The sequence below is a fragment of the Carlito syrichta genome, unplaced genomic scaffold (genome assembly GCF_000164805.1).
Source record: "Carlito syrichta isolate Samal-C Ts95f unplaced genomic scaffold, Tarsius_syrichta-2.0.1 Scaffold304524, whole genome shotgun sequence".
Lineage (NCBI taxonomy): Eukaryota > Metazoa > Chordata > Mammalia > Primates > Tarsiidae > Carlito > Carlito syrichta.
In genome coordinates, this window is record NW_007248620.1 from 4,035 (window position 1) to 20,947 (window position 16,913).

The 16,913-nt window shown below is 39.1% G+C and overlaps 1 protein-coding gene across 1 annotated transcript; it reads right to left on the minus strand.

The window, feature by feature from the left end:
* Positions 1-5,006: 5,006 nt before the first annotated feature.
* On the minus strand, positions 5,007-7,776 carry LOC103262507 (molybdopterin synthase sulfur carrier subunit). Its single transcript, XM_008060129.1, has 3 exons — positions 7,701-7,776; positions 6,501-6,622; positions 5,007-5,165 (listed from the first exon to the last, which is right to left on the minus strand). The coding sequence occupies exons 1-3, from the start codon at positions 7,716-7,718 to the stop codon at positions 5,039-5,041; spliced, it is 267 nt and encodes an 88-aa protein (XP_008058320.1). The 5' UTR covers positions 7,719-7,776; the 3' UTR covers positions 5,007-5,038.
* Positions 7,777-16,913: the final 9,137 nt, after the last annotated feature.

Genomic DNA, 16,913 nt, shown 5'->3' on the forward strand with positions numbered 1-16,913 from the left:
TTCCTTTCAACATGAAAGCTAGGTAACAGCTACAGTCCCATGGAATCCAGGTAGGAGCTGAAATGTTGGGACCTGCCAAGCTCCCCACAGTTGTGGTCCTCACGTTCCCAACTCACTACCTGAGAACTTCTCAGCTTCTATCCAGCATACCGGGCAGTAGAAAAGATGCTGCATGCCTCTCCTGAGGCAGTTCGGCTCCCCAGTTCCTCAGAAGCCCCCACCGGCCAACCATCCTTCGCCATGGGAGCTGTGCCTTGGGCCCTGCTCTCGCTGGCGTTGGGCCGGTGTTCTCGGAAAGTTTTAGTTTATCAGGTATGCAGCAACATCTGAGAAGTCACCCTGTCGGTCGAGGTGTCCTGGGCCTGGGGGTCTGAGAACAGCACCTCTGCTTCCCAGGCTGGACCCCAGTTTCTGCCTGCTCCTCCTCCTCCTCCTCCTCCTCCTCCTCCTCCTCCTCCTCCTCCTCCTCGTCTTCTTTCTTCTTAAGTTGATAATAAATTATGCCCGTTCTGTCTGCACATAAGCATGATCCTTCAAGACTATACAGGAAAATTGCACATTCTCCTCCTCCTCCTCCTCCTCTTTCTTCTTCTTTTGTTGGATAACCCTCAAGGATGGTGGGGGAAAACGGTGAAAAAATAAAAAGGCCTCCTTGCCTTGTTTCTTTCTCTAATGGAACCAAGTTTACCATTAAGTATGATACTTACTCTAGATTTGGGTTAAAAATACTGTCAAATTAAATAAGGTTTCTTTCATTTTAAACTTACAAGAGTTTTTGATTCAAGATGACTGCTAATTCCTACATTATTTATTCTTTAATTGATAATGTATTATGTCTCACTCTGTCTGCACATAAGTATGATCTCGTCATACTACACAGGAAAATGACCTTGCACATCTCCTCCACCTACTCCTCCTCCTGCTCCACCTCCTCCTCCTCCTCCTTCACCTTCTTCTTTAGTTGATAAAAAAATTATGCCTCATTCTGTCTGCACATAAGCATGATCTCTCCAAAACACACAGGAAAATGTCGTAGCACATTCTACTCCTCCTCCTCTTCATCCTCCTCCTCCTCCTCTTTCTTCTTCCTTTGTGGGATAATCCTCACAGAGAGTGGGGTAAAATGGGTGAAAAAATAAAAAGGCATCCTTGGCTTGTTTCTATCTCCAAAGCAGTCAAGTTACTACCATTAACTATGATACTTACTTTGATTTGGTGTCAAAATCTGTCAAATTAAGTAAAGTTTCTTTCATTCCTATCTTACAAGAGTTTTTGATTCAAGATCTCTGGTAATTTCTACATTATTTTTTCTCTAATTGATAATTTATTATGCCTCACTCTGTCTGTACATAAGCATGATCTGTCCAGACGATACAGGAAAATGTCCTTGCACATTCTCCTCCTCCTCCACCTCCTCCTCCTCTTTCTTCTTCTTAGGTTGATAATAAATTATGCCTCATTGGGTCTGCACATAAGCATGATCTCTCCAGACTACACAGGAAAATGTCCTTGCACATTCTCCACCTTCTCCTTCTCCTCCTTCTCCTCCTCCTCTCCCTCCTCCTCCTCATTCTCCTCTTTCTTCTTCTTATCTTGTGGCATAAGCCTCAAAGATGGTGGGCGAAAATAGGTGAAAACATAAAAAGGCTTCCTTGGCTTGTTTCTTTCTCTGCTGGAACCAAGGTTTTCCATTAAGTATGATACTTTTGATTTTTGGTAAAAATCCTGTCAAATTAAGAAAGTTTCCTTTCATTCCTAACTTCCAAGGGTTGTTCATTTAAGATGACTGCTAATATTTACACTATTTATTCCTTAGTTGACAAGATATTTTACCTCATTCTGTCTGCACATAAGCATGATCTCTCCAGACTACACAGGAAAATGTTCTTGCACATTCTCCTCCTCCTCAACCTCCTCTTTCTTATTCATTGTGGGATAACCCTCAAGAATGGTGTGGCAAAATGGGTGAAAAAATAAAAAGGCATCCTTGGCTTGTTTCTTTCTCTACTGGATCTAAGTTTTTATCATTAAATATGATACTTACTCTTAATTTGGGAAAAATTCTGTCAACTTAAGAACGTTTTCTTTCATTCCTAATTTACAAGAGTTGTTGATTTAAGATGATTGCTAATTTTTACATTATTTATTCTTAGTTGACAACATATTATACCTCATTCTGTCTGCACATAAGCATGATTGCTCCATACTACACAGGAAAATGTCTTTGCACCTCCTCCTTCTCCTCCTCCTCCTCCTCCTCCTCCTCATACACAGGAAGATGTCGTTGCACATTCTACTCCTCCTCCTCTTCCTCCTCCTCCTCCTTTTTTCTTCTTTTGTGGCATAAGCCTCAAGAATGGTGGAGTAAAATGGGAGAAAAAATAAAAAGGCATCCTTGGCTTGTTTCTTTCTCTAATGGAACCAAGTTTTTACCATTAAGTTTGATACTTAGTCTTGATTTGGTGTAAAAATACTGTCAAATTAAGAGGGGTATCTTTCATTCCTAACTTACAAGAGTTTTTTATTCAAGATGACTGCTAATTTCTATAGTATTTATTCTTTAATTGAAAATATATTATGACTCATTCTGTGCACATATAAGCATGATCTCTCCAGACTGCACAGGAAAATGTCATTGCACATTTTCCTCCTCCTCCTCTGCCTCCTCCTCCTCCTACTCCTCTTTCTTCTTTTGTGGGATAACCCTCAAGGATGGTGGGGGAAAATGGTGAAAAAATAAAAATGCATCCTTGCCTTGTTTCTTTCTCTAATGGAACCAAGTTTTACCATTAATATGATACTTACTCTTGTTTGGGGGTAAAAATACTGTCAAATTAAGTAAGCTTTCTTTCATTTCTAACTTACAAGAGTTTTTGATTCAAGATGACTGGTAATTTCTATATTATTATTTTTAGTTGATAATGTATTATGCCTCACTCTGTCTGCACATAAGCATGATCTCTCCAGACTACACAGGAAAATGTCCTTGCACGGTCTCATTCTCTTCCTCCTACTCTGCCTCCTCCTTTAGTTGATAACAAATTATTTCTCATTCTGTCTGCACATAAGCATAATCTCTCCAGACTGCATAGGAAAATGTCCTTGCACATTGTCCTCCTCCTCCTCCTCTAGTTGATAATAAACTATGCCTCATTCTGTCTGCTCATAAGCATGATCTCTCCAGACTACACATGAAAATGTCTTTGCACATTCTTGTCATCGTCCTCCTCCTCCTCCTCCACCTCTTCCTCCTCTTTCTTCTTCTTTTGTGGGATTACCCTCATGGATGGTGGGACAATATGGGTAAAATAACAAAAAGGCATCCATGGTTTGTTTCTTTCTCTACTGGAACCATTTTTTACTATTAACTATGATATTTACTCTTGATTTGGGGTAAAAATCCTGTCAAATTAAAAAAGTTTTCTTTCATTCCAAACTTACAAGAGTTGTTGATTTAAGATGACTGCTAATTTTACATTATTTATTCATTAGTTGACAACATAGTATACTTGATTCTGTCGGCACATAAGCATGATCTCCCCAGACTACATAGAAAAAATCTTTGCACATTCTTCTGCTCCTCCTCCTCCTTCTCCTTCCCCTCCTCCTCCTCCTCCTTCCTCTTTTATGGCATAACCCTCAAAGATGGTGGGGGAAAATGGATGAAAAAATAAAAAGTCATCCTTGGCTTGTTTCTTTCTTTAATGGAACCAAGTTTTTACCATTAAGTATAATATTTACTCTTGATTTGGGGTTAAAAATCCTGTGAGATTAAAAAAGGTTTCTTTCTTTCCTAACTTACAAGAGTTTTTGATTGATGATGACTGCTAATTCTACATTATCTATTCTTTAGTTCATAATAAATTATGCCTCATTCTTTTGCACATAAGCATGATCTCTCCAGACTACAACGAAAAGTGTCCTTGCACATTCTCCTCCTTCTCCTTCTTTTTTTATGGCATAACCCTCAAGGATGGTGGAGGAAAATGGGTGAAAATAAAAAAAAGGCACCCTTGGCTTGTTTCTTTCTCTCATGGAACCAAATTTTTACCATTAAGTATTTTATTCCCTCTTGATTTGGGGTAAAAAATCCCATCAAATTAAGAAAGCTTTCTTTCATTCCTAACTAACAAGAGATTTGGATTCAAGATGACTGCTAATTTCTACATTATTTATTCTTTAGTTGATAAAAAAATTATGCCTCCTTCTGTCTGCACATAAGCATGATCTCTCCAGGCTACACAGAAAAATGACCATGCACATTATCCTATTCAAATATGAACTAAGTTGCATGGAAAGATGAAAAGGTGGCATGGTTACAGTGCCTCCTCCAACAAAGCTATGACTATAAAACAGTTTCTTTATACATGGAAAGTGACAGACTTTCATCTCAGGCATAGTTATCTTTTGACTATATAGTTGTGCACTTTTTCTACATTTCTCTGTGCACAGAGGAGCTATTATCTAGAATTAGTAAACACATTTGAAAAAAAGGATGCAGAGAGTCCTATGAGTTCAAATGTTAGCTCTTTCACTTATCAGCTATGAGGTCAGAGATGAGTTTTTTAATTCCTCTGAATGTTTTCCCACCTGCAAAATATGTATACTAATATTCCACAGTCTAGCATGGTTCCTGATATATAATACCAAGATCTGAATAAACCATGCTAAATATACAAACATATCAAACTTGGGGAGTCACTTCTTATCAACAAGGGTGCTGAATGAAGCATATTTGTATACCTAACCCTTAACTGTACCCCACAATATCATAATAAAAAATATTGATTATTTAAAAAAAAATCAAACTGATATTAAATTAAAATGCTTACAATAAAGTTGATGCAGAGATGGTAGGTAGGTATTTATAAATGTGTCTACATCGATAATGGGCTGCTACATCAATAAACATGTGGTGCAGACAGACTTACAAAGAAAATACAGCAACAGCAAACCACATACAAGTTATCTATACAATTCTTCTCTATAAGACTGGTTAAGAAAAACAAATCTCACATACCTAGACAGCTCAGAAGCACTACCCTCCACTAATGGGGGGGATAATAGCAATTTCGTCTCCCGGTTGAAGCAAGAGGAGCTGATCTCCAAGCTCGACATATTCTTGACGAACAGCAAATATCACTTGATTTTTAACATCAGCCAATCTGAAGGGGAAAAAATATGATTAGACGTATCAATCCTGTGATAGGTCACAAATCTCTTTAGCTGCAATTAAAGATATTACATAAATAATACTATGTGCAGCGTCGCCTGCAAAATTACTAATTAACTCATTCTATAGGCAAAGGACATATCCTCTGAAGAACATACCTTTTCACTGCAAAGAACACATTAAACTGCTATCAACTCTTTATTGGAAGTTGTGTGTCATGGAGAATCAAACAAAGAAAAAAACCACCAGACTGAAAACAATATTCAAACCAGGTCAAAAGAAAATAAAACTTTCCAAATTCATGCATGGCCTTTCCACGGGTCATCCACCTATGTGTACAAGCCTACTAAGTAAAGCTATAAGATTTCCCACAAACTGTGCTTGTACACGTTTTCCTATTCAAATACAAAAAAGTTGCTTAGAAAGATGAAAAGATGGCACGGTTCACAGAGCCACCTGCAACACAGTTATAATAATAAAGCTGTTTCTTCATATCTGGACAATGTAGGTTTTCTTCTCAGGTACAGTGAAAATGTGTACGAGACCAGGTGTCTCCATGCAGGTAACAGATTCAAGGTAAAGGAGAACAGAGGGCACACCATGTTTCATTGATTATCAGGCCATTGTAAGAGCACTTTAAAAGATGTGAAATCAAGAATCTAAACATACATTGTTGAGTATCTTTTACAAAGGACTAGGACTTCCAGGTAAAACAATTATACAGACTTAAGTGAGACTATTAATACTCCTGGAACCCCTCTATCAGTAAGACGCTTTCATATTTTGTTCCAAAAGAGACTTGAGGTAGGAATGACAGCAATGAAATTATAGATTTTCAAGAACCAGAAAATATTTAAATATTGAACAAAAAATTCAAATTCAATGGCATCTAGGATTTGTTGTAGCTAATTTTTCTTTTAACCTTAGAAATTTCTCTTTGAATTCTCTAAACAGGGGGCAGAACAAAAAAGTTTAAAACACATATTTTTAACAAAATTTGTAACAATTTCATTTAATGTTATAAAAATGCAGATTCTACATGTAAAGTATTTTGTAAATTATGAAAGAGGATATGATCATGTACTTCTGGGAGTATGCCAGCTCACTGTGCTTTTTGGATAAAATACCTCTAGCCTTCCTTTAAAAATGTTGCTTTTCTAAAAACTAGAGTTTAAGTTTTCAGTAGTTCCAGAAAAATATAACTAATGACCCTTTTTGACAATAAGCATAGAAATTACCCTTTTTAGAAACGTTTATCAGATATACATTTTTAAAATATAAAAAAAAAAATGGGTTAATCACATTCATTCTACAAACGTTTAACTACCCAGGATGCCGAGATTCTATCTCCTTCCACAGCTGCAGTGCTTTTATTTCTTGTGGCACAGAAATGGTCTCTGAACGAACTCCCGCTATTTCAGCACTTTTTGCAAAATACAATACTTCAACCTGAAAATAAACAAAATGCTCTTAAGAAGAACTCATAGTCCTTTTCTGTCTACCCATGCAGAGAAGTTTTCTCATTTTTCAAATGTATTACTTCGGTCAAAGACAAATTTTATAAGTTAAATGAAATCATTCATAAAAAATTTCATATATCTACAAACACAAATTTTGAAAAACCGTTATGTTTTAAACACAATTCAGACTAATTTCTGGGTGTCTTTTAAGTGTCCCATAGCAGAAATCCTAATTATATATCTTTATAGAAAACATGCTAAGCTCGTCTTCAGTTGACATAAAATGACAGCACCTTTTATAAACACTTAAGCAATGAACAAATATGAGTCAAGAGACGAATTACCCACAGAAACTAAATGACCAGACTAGCGAAAAAACAGCCCCTTCATAGCTGCTAAATGAACTTTGATTCCAGTCTACATAACACTGGACCCAGCTGCTGAAGATTAAATTACGCAACACACAAAACCTGACATTTATAAAAGCAAGAGGGTTTGAAACACAGGATAAACTGCTATTTCCTAGGACAAACCAGTGCCAACAGCCTGTTATCCCAAGGATCCGACTAAGTAAAACGGCTCACCTGTCGCTCACTACAAAGTATTCTCTACAAAATAATGACAGGTTTGCAAATAATCAAGGGTGGGTACATCCATAGGTGAAGCACATGTCTTCACAAGAATTCTTAATTGGGTGCATTTCTTTTTAGATTAAAAATTTAGCTTCGCCCAAAGGAATAATCTGACACAAGGGGGGATCCAAAAAAGATCCAGGGGATCCAGCCTGTCCACGACGCCGTGACCTGGACACCAAGAGTTCACGGAGTGCACTTGACTTCTGTTGGGGCGGCTGGAGCAAAGCGTCGTGGAGGGGCCACCACGGTGGTGGCTCTGGAGGTGACTGTGGTGGTGGCGGTGGCAGCCCGGAACCAAAGTCCAGGTCAGTGTGGATGTGTGTTGCGGGGGTCAGGAGGGCCAAGCGGAGTCCGGGGAGGGAAGTGGCTAGACAGACACGTCCGGGAGGCCTCCGCACCCAGGCTCACACGCACGCACCCATCCCCCCTTACCTGGCACCACGGCACCATCCCGCCCCGAGTGCCCCTGACCGACTCGCAGCCGTTGGGTCCGGGACGCCGGGTGACGCAGGGCGCAGGCGCAGTCTGACGGCACAAGGCTGCTCCCTCCCCCGCGCCCGCATGGAGCATGCGCATTGGTTGCTCCGCCCCACCGTCCCCGCCCCTGGTGTTCCCACGGCACCCTGCTCCACAGAAGGATGATTTCACTGCGGGAACGGTGGGACGGAGTGGGGATCGTGATGGCGAGAGCGAGCATTAAGTATGGAAATGGAAAAAGGGCTGACCACGCATGCCCTTCCGGAGAAAGATTATGGTGCAGGAGAGCAGACTCCGGACTCCCTGGGACAGCTGCCACCTGCGTTTGGAACCTGCGCTAATAACTGCAGAGTTCAGGCTTTTCCCCTCGCTCCCCTTTAGGCTTCCCCTCGACACTTTTAGCTATCTCGCCATCAGTATCTGATAAGTGTTCCTCAAAGACTTAGAGTATTTGCCTTATCAGAACACTGGAACTCTCAGATTTCCACTTTTCCTGCTTACTAGCGCCTCAGTAATTTGTCCGCATATTGCCCAATTCACATTCACAATGTCTTACCATCAAGAACTTTCGGGCTTTACCTTGCTGGCATGGTTGTGTGGGTTTGAGGTAAGCGTCCTTCCCCTTGGAGCTCACAGTCCTGGGTGAGAGAAAGTCTTTAACGGGAATGATGACTCCGGATACCAAGGGTAATACTGGGTATGTGTTATCTTTCATGAGGTGGAAGGGAGAAAGTGACTGGGTCACCGGGGGAGTGAGTTCTAGGAAGTCTCAGGGCAAGGAGAAGCTTGGGCTGAATCTGCTATTACAGTAGCATCAAATGACAGAGTTGGGGTAGAAAATGAGGGGATTTCATTTACCTGTGCTAAGTAACAGAGATATAAAGTAGCATAATGCAATCACAGGACAAATAGTTGGCAAGGCAAGAGTGCCCCCAGTAAAGAAGGAGGTGATGGGAAATGAGTCTTGATACACCAGGTAGAAGACCTTGGTAGGAAAACTTGACAAGAACAGATTAACACCAAAATATATTCTGGTAATGTTGCTAAGTATCAAGAATAAAGAATTATATTCACAATTAGACACAAAGACAAGGAAATGACGACAGTGGCCTTAGACTTCTCAGTGACATCGAATGCCAGAGAATGGTGATGTGCAATATCTAAAAAGGCTGAGAATAAAAGACTAGTAATATTATGTACAGCCAAACTACTATTTATAAAGACCAGAGTCGACAAAAAATTCAAAAAATACAATATCCAAGAACTCTTCTTAAAAAATCTTCTTGGACAAAAAGTACACTCAAAAAGAGTAATCAAAGTAATAAGTCAAAAAACTAAAACAACTGACATTGAAATTATAATCCAGTCAAACATAAAAACGGCGTCAATTATGGAATTACAGTTATAGAATAAAACATAAATGACACCAGAATATTGAAAAATAACAATGGAAACTGTTCAAAGTTGGAACATGTCATTACAAAACGTTTATTCAAGTTTCTTAGTATTTTCTATAATTTTATTTATTTAAAAAAATCTTTTAGGAGTAACTATCTCTTGTGAACAAATAATAACCTGATGATTTGTAAATTCATCAATGTTTCTTATTTTGTTGTTGATAAATTCAAGTAAATATATGTCGATAATAATGCCTTTTTTCATTTTCATTTTGTAGTTATTAGTGAGGTGAATCTTTTCTTATTTTCATTGGCCACTTGCACTTCTCGGTGAAGTTTATGTTCATGACTTTTACTCATTAACTGTAGATATGAAACATTTCTTTGCAAAATAGATAGCCCTACCTAAAATTTGTAGCCGTGCAAGAAAAATTAAAGCCAGAAAATTCCCAGCTTATTTTGCATAAATTCACTAACAGATCAGAATGCAATATAATAAGTTATTTTAGGAACAACAAAACAACTTAGTAACAAAATCTGCTTTTCACTTAAGCCACACCTTATGATAAAAACATAATTTTCCCAGTTATTTTTAGCATGAGGATTCCTATTTGGTTTAAAACAATAAAAATAAAAAAGTAAGTTGAAGCAAAAGCACTTTCATTTTATTTTCAGATTGAAAAAAGATTAGCTGCATTGAGACTAGATACGGGAGCATCTCAGACATTCACAGAAGATGCCATTAAAAGATCAGAAATACAGCCGGGCTCAGTGGCTCAGCCTGTAATCCCGCACCTTTGGGTGGCTGAGGTGAGTGGATTGCCTGAGTCCGCGGGTTCGAGACCCGCCTGGGCAGCAAGACCTCATCTCTACAATAAATCAAAAAAAATCAGCCGGGCGTGGTAGCGCATGCCCGTAATTCCGGCTACTTGGAACAAGGTTGAGGCGGAAGGATCGCCGGAGCCCAGCAGGTCGAGGTTGCGGTGGCCGGGAGTGGCCACTGCACTCCAGTCTGGGCAACAGAGTGAGACTCCAACTCAAAAAAAAAAAAAAAAAGATCAGAAATACAACTTTGCTTATAGTAACAAATTATTTTTTAAAAATTCATTGCTTTTCCTGAAAAATAATTTTTCCCAGAAATTTCTGTCAGAATTAGAGCTCATTATTTTAAAATAAAAAGTTTAGACAAATTAAATTTAACAGGGTTTAATCAAGCAAAAGAATGATTCAAATCAGGAACGCCTACCCCCCACTCCAACCAGAACAGGCTCAGAAAGATTCTGAAGCTGCCACATGGTCACAGAAGATTTATGGACAGTGAAAAGAAAGTGATATGTAGGAAGAGGAAGTGAAGTATAGAAACAGCTGGATTGGCAACAGTTTGGCATTTGCCTTATTTGAACATGGTTTGAAAAATTGGCCATGTCTGATTGGCTGAAACTCTTAAGATTTGTACAAGGTTGGGTCACAGTCTGTTTACACATCCAATTAGGTTACAGTTCACTCTGCATGAAAAAACCTTTAGGCTGAACGGAAAACATGTCAGAAGGCAGCTTTAGGCTAAACTTAGTTTAACACTTGTTAGATATTTCTGTCTGTTGCTTCACAAATAGGTAACAGTTTTTTGTTTTGTTTTGTTTTTCCATCCAATTAATATAGTATAATTAAATACTTGCTACATCAATATTTTAAACTGCATTACACTTCAGTCTGTAATTGAACGGAGCTGAATTGCTTTATAAAAATCCAAGCTATTCATCCATTTACACATATTTCAAAAATTGAAATCTAAATACCTTATATTTACTCATATTTAAACTATATTCTGTTTCCATTTCTGTCCAAATATTCTCGGCCATTATTTTCAGCTACTGAATAGTAGTTAGTCATAGATATTCAGTTGCCCATTATCAAGAACTCTTCAAAAAATGCTACATTGCTTCAGTGACTTTGTTTAAGCAAACCAAGGATTATACTCATAATCTATGTTTTAAAATATGGGAAATAGATTTTTAAACCTCCACTCATGTATGCCCCTTTATTTCAAAGTGTAGTACAATTTTTGAACAGTGAAAATATCTCTGTGTGATGTGAGGGAATTTGGATTGTGTGGGATGAGATCTACAGACACTGGACATTAGGCATTAAACATTATCTTTAAGGTGTTTTTAACTGTATTTAAATTTCTCATTAAAAAATAGGTGATACAGTAGTTTTTTGAAAGACTAGTTCGACACAAGCCCATCTAGAATTACTTACTTTACAGATCACTGAGAATTTCACCCACCTTTCCATACAAATGACTTGTGAAGACACAGAGCTTAGCAAGTCACTGATGAATGGGCCAGCAGAGTGTCTTGCACCATGTAAGTGTACAAAATACTGTTGAATCAGTTTCATAATTTAATTAGATGATTTTAAAATATCACATCCTTGTGTAATATTATTCATTGGTCCTTTTAAGTAAAGGCAAAACCCAGCATAATCTATATATACTTTTTAGTCTATTCAAGAAAATTTCGATCAGAAGAAGCACATCTCCTTTTGCTGAGTTATTACCATTGCAACTACTTCACCTTACAATGAAAGGAGGTAACTACAAAGGAGCTTTTTGCAAATATGTTCTTCACTGATCATCTTCTAAAATCCATATATACAATCTCCCATTTTCAGATGGCAAAGAAAAGCCACATCTTGAAATTTTATTTCTGCAGAAATCTAAGACATTCACAACAAATAAATTTTTAAGAGAGAAAAGTATATCACATGGAAATTAGCCATTGAAACCAAAGGTCTTTTATGGGCATAGTGTGGCTCTAGAAAGCTTGTAAAACTGACTCTTCAGAAGCATTAAGAAGGGGAACTGAAGAAAATAAAACCCTGAAAAATATCCCCAAAGGGGAGTCAGTGAAGCAGAAATCTGCGTAGAAATAGAATACTACGTTCATAGGAATAGAAGTTGGTGAAGCAGAAACCTTCATAGAAATAAGATCTGAGACAGTTTCAGGTGAGGGGAGAGATGAGTCCAGAGCCCTTGGTGGACAGCCCAGGTTGAAGTCCCTCTAGTCTAAAAGGTGCCCAATGAGGAAACCAATCCACCTTTCATACACCTTTCAGCTCTTTAGCAGTGGAAATGATTGATGCCTGAGTGCAGGGTAAGAGCACAAACTGAGCTATGTCCCCTTAAAAGCAGCGAAAGTTCCAGAGGTCCAAATGGAACCAGAGATTGATGGTGAGCTGAATCCCAGATTTATCCCTGGATTCGAGGAAGATATGCCTGGCATGATACAGTGCTATGGGCTGTATGGCTGTGTCCCTCCAGAATGCATAGGTTGAAATCCTAACCCCCAAACTGATAGTATTTGAAGGTAAGCATTTGAGTAGTCATTAGATTATGAGGATGGAGCCCTCATGAAAATTAATGACCTCATAATGGAGACCCCAGAGAGCCTGCTCACACTCTCCACAGTGTGAGGTTATAGCAAGAATTCAGCAGTCTGCAACCCAGAAGAATCCTCACAGAATTCAACCATGCTGGCACCCTGGCCTCAGACTTCCAGCCTCTAGAACTATGAGGAGCACATTTCTTTTGTTTTTAAGTCAGTCCATAGTTCTTTGTAATGGCAGCTTGAACTGACTAAGGCATGAAGTAAACCCAGATTTTTTAAAGACCTTTAAGAAATCTGCAAAGGAGAAACAGCCCAGTTCAGCTAATGAAGGATCTCCTCCTACCCTATTCTCATGCTACCCCATGCCCTGGGCCTACAGATAACTCTTCCTTCACTGTACTTCAGCGGTAAGCATAAAGGGCCAGATGGTAAATATTTAGACTTCCCAAGTCTTGCTGATCTCTGTCACAGCTACTCAGCTCTCCTATTGCAGCATGAGAGCAGCCAGAGACAATAAGCAAAGGGGTGAGAGTAGCTCTGTTTCCGTAAAAGTATTTGCAAAAAGGGGAGATGGGTCAATTTGCCCCACAGGCTATATTTGCTGACCTTGCAGTATAGAGCTCCTAATGTAAAGGAAGGAGAACAAGAATAAAGGCAAAATCCTCCATTTTATAATCAGTATACCTAGTTTTGGACAAAAGTTTTCTTGCTATGTTTCAGTAAAATGAAAAGCAAACAGAAAAAAATATAAACTCACATAGGAAGAAAAAGTTTTCCTTATATAAAGTTTATATAAAATAAATAAAACTAATATGAAAAAATGTAGTATGCAAACGATAGATGAAAAATGTTTTAGTAAAAAGCAACCTCCTACCAAAGAGAAAACTTCCCAGTGTGCTCTGCACTATGAGAATTTACAAGGACACAAATTTGTTTATGAAGACTTCAAGGATTAGATAAAGCCACAGAATAGATATACAAGTTTACAAGGAAATGTTAGGGACTAATATAATACTGTTACAGAAGAAATAAATAAGAAAAAGGAAAAACACAACCAACAGTAGAGACTCAACTATTGCTCTAGAGAGGCACTGTCCAGTAGAACTTTCTGCAGTGATTAGAATGTTCTAGAACAGTACTATCCATTACGGTAGCCACAAATGCCTGCTAAATACTTGAAATATGGTTAGTGCAGTCAAGAAATGTAACTTTAAAATATTTTTAAACTTTTTATTAATTTAATTTAAATATTGACACGTAACTAGTGACTATCGAACTATAGGTCTGGAGGACACTGGAGACAATATCAGTGAACACAGAAAAAAAGAAAAGAAACAATTACAGATAGCATAATACATGTAGATAGATACGAAAGCCACACAATGTAAAGATAATCTGTTTCCCTGACCAAGAATAAGCAAATGGAACATGACATGACTTTTAAGTTGCAATGGAAGATCACTTTCCCAAATAAGGGAGGAATATCCATTACAGATTCAAAGAACAGTACAGTGTGTACCAATAAAATCTAGAAACTTCATAAGGAACAATGAACTATTTCATTGTCTTTATTGAATTTTAAGGATAAAATTTCTTCAGGTATCTGGGAAAAATTTTTTTTAAGTTATACACAGAAGAAAATTCAGCTACTTTGTGATTTCCTCACAGTAACATATAGCATCAGAAGACATAGAACATTGTCTACAAAATGCTGAGGAAAGAAACTGAGCCTGAAGTGTCTTATATTCAGTCATATTGTCATTCACATATAGAGGCAACAGGCAAATAAGAAATAATTTGGGAAATACAGTACACAAAGGACTTACAAAATCTTTCCCATAATAGAATCTAATCAAACAAGAAATAACATGAAAACTATTTTGGGGAAAAATAGACCAGAGGCAAACATGAATCCATGGAATAGCCTGGAGGTAAATATTACGGTATACTCAATTATCTTAGGACTGGTTCCACCGAAGTACAACCTGAAATTAGTAAATAAAATAATTTATTAAAGAAATGTTCTGACATCCGGCATGATGGCGACGGGACAGCATGGTCTGTGAGACCCTCTGCGAAAGCGAACACTCCTAAAGACCCTAGGTCTCTCCCACAGGCTGCAGCTCGCATCTTCGGCAGCCTGCTCTTCACAGGGAGTTTAGCCACCACTGCTGCCACCACTCAGACATCACGGGGGGCTGGGCTGCTGCCGCAGCCGCAGATACCACAACTTGGTCATTGCCCGCCCATGCCTAAGGCAACCCATGACTTCGGACTGTGAAGCCCCCACAAGCAGGATCTTCTGAGATTGCCGCTGCCCGGCTGCTGCTCTCACTGCCACGGCCACGCCATGCCCCTTGCCTGGAGCCAGGCCTGTGGAGCTCCTCTGTGTATGGGGAGGGGGCCGCCGCCGGCGCAGATACGGTCACCGGCTCCCTCCCCTCTGAACTGCAGGCTTCACCAGCTGCAGATAAAGGTCTACTGGAGCGGTGAGATAGCACCACCTGCTGGGAATCCAAGGTAACAATATCAAAACGGGAATGACAGATGCTCTTCCCCCTTGATAAATAGACAAGGCCAGATCTCAGTAACAGACTGGTAGGGAGCCCATGTCTGAACTGCTCTTCACAGCAGGCCAGGGGCAACTGACCCTAACTGTGAACAATTCCACCAGCCTGCAAAGACAGCTAGAAATCAGAGCTGAAAGAACATTGGACTTAAAGGAGAAGTCTAGGAGTGTGCTTGGTTGGTTCTGTTAGTCTACTGACTTTAACCGATCCCTTTTCCCTTTTTTTTCCTTCTTTTTTTCTTTTTTTATTTCTTTGTAAATCCCATCTTTGTATAGAGGAATGGCACACCAATAAGGAGGTTGGTCAGCATGTACATTAGCATCATTGTATGTTTTTGGTTTTTTTATGCTTGTTGGTTAGTTTTCAGTCGTGGTTATGTTTTTCTTTATATTTGTTTCAGTATTTGTGTCTCATTTCACTTTCCAGTCGGTACACTCATCTGTTTTCCCTCTCACTCCTCTCTCTCTCCACCCCCTTCTTCCCATCACTGCCTGCTCCATTCTCTTCCCTCTGTTAAGCTCATTTTGCTTTAAGGGAGTAAACTTACAACCCCACTGCATGGACAGACTCCAAGGCAGTGGGAAGTGGGTTTCAGACGATCCATACACCCATGGGCGGATACTGGGATCTGAAAAGAGATTTTAAATCACAGCTCCCCCCTTAATTAAATCGCAAAACTACAAAAAGGAATGCCTTCAACCTACAGTCAAACTCCAGAACTGAACAAAGCAAGAGGAAATGCATTAGGAAGAATAGGAGATTGAACAAACAGAAGTCAAAGCAGCCCCTCCACCCCTGAATAACAGAATTAAAGAAGACGGGGAAGTGGAGGGAAGGGAAAAGTAGGGAGGAAAAATCTGCACAAATGAAGAAAAACCAAAAGAAGAATACAGAGCTCACACAGACCCCTGGGAGGTCAGACACTGAGAAAATAGACTTCGGAACACAAACAATGAAGAGCCCCCAGAATGACTGGTCACATGCAACAAACCCACATATCAAGACAAGAATAGAGAGAATAAAAAAACTGAGGAGAGACAAGAGGAAAATAGGAAGGGGCTGGTGACAGAAATAACAGCAGTAAAGAATACTGTGATGGAAATAAATAACAAACTAATAAGCATAGAAAGCAGAATTAACCAAGCAGAAGAAAGAATCTCAGAGCTTGAAGAACTAAAATACAGAACTAACCCAAACTGTCAAAAACATAGAAAAGAAGCTTAAAAAGACAGAACAAAACCTTCACGAGATGAATGATTATTTCAAGAGACCCAATCCAAGAGTAATTGGCCTTCCTGTGGCAGAGAGAGGGTAAGAGGCCACACTGGAACAAACCATTTCATGAAATCATTCAAGAAAACTTCCCCCACCTCATCAGTGGTGCAAAAATGCAAACACAAGAGATTCAGAGAACCCCTGCAAGACAACAAATGAGAAGATCAACACCCAGACACATAATAATTCACTTAAACAAAGTAGCTATAAAAGAAAAAATTCTAAAGGCAGCAAGGGAAAAAGGTCAGACTACCTACCAGGGAAGACCAATTAGAATAGCAGCAGATTTATCTACAAAAACCCTCCAGGTTAGGAAAGCTTTCAGTCCTATCTTCAAAATTCTAGAGATATTAATTTCAACCAAGAATAACCTACCCAGCCAAGCTAAGCTTCATCAGTGAGGAAGAATTGAAATCTTTCCCAGATATTCAATCCCTAAGAACCTACACTACAACCAGACCACCCCTACAATAAGCACTTAAGAAAGTCCTAGCCAGGCTCGGTGGCTAAGCCTGTAATCCCGCACTTTGGGAGGCA

Coding starts and splice junctions, on each gene's coding strand:
- LOC103262507 (XM_008060129.1), bottom strand. Junction 5,166..6,500: donor ATAGAATCTCGGCATCCTGG/GTAGTTAAACGT, acceptor TTTCCCCTTCAG/ATTGGCTGATGTTAAAAATC.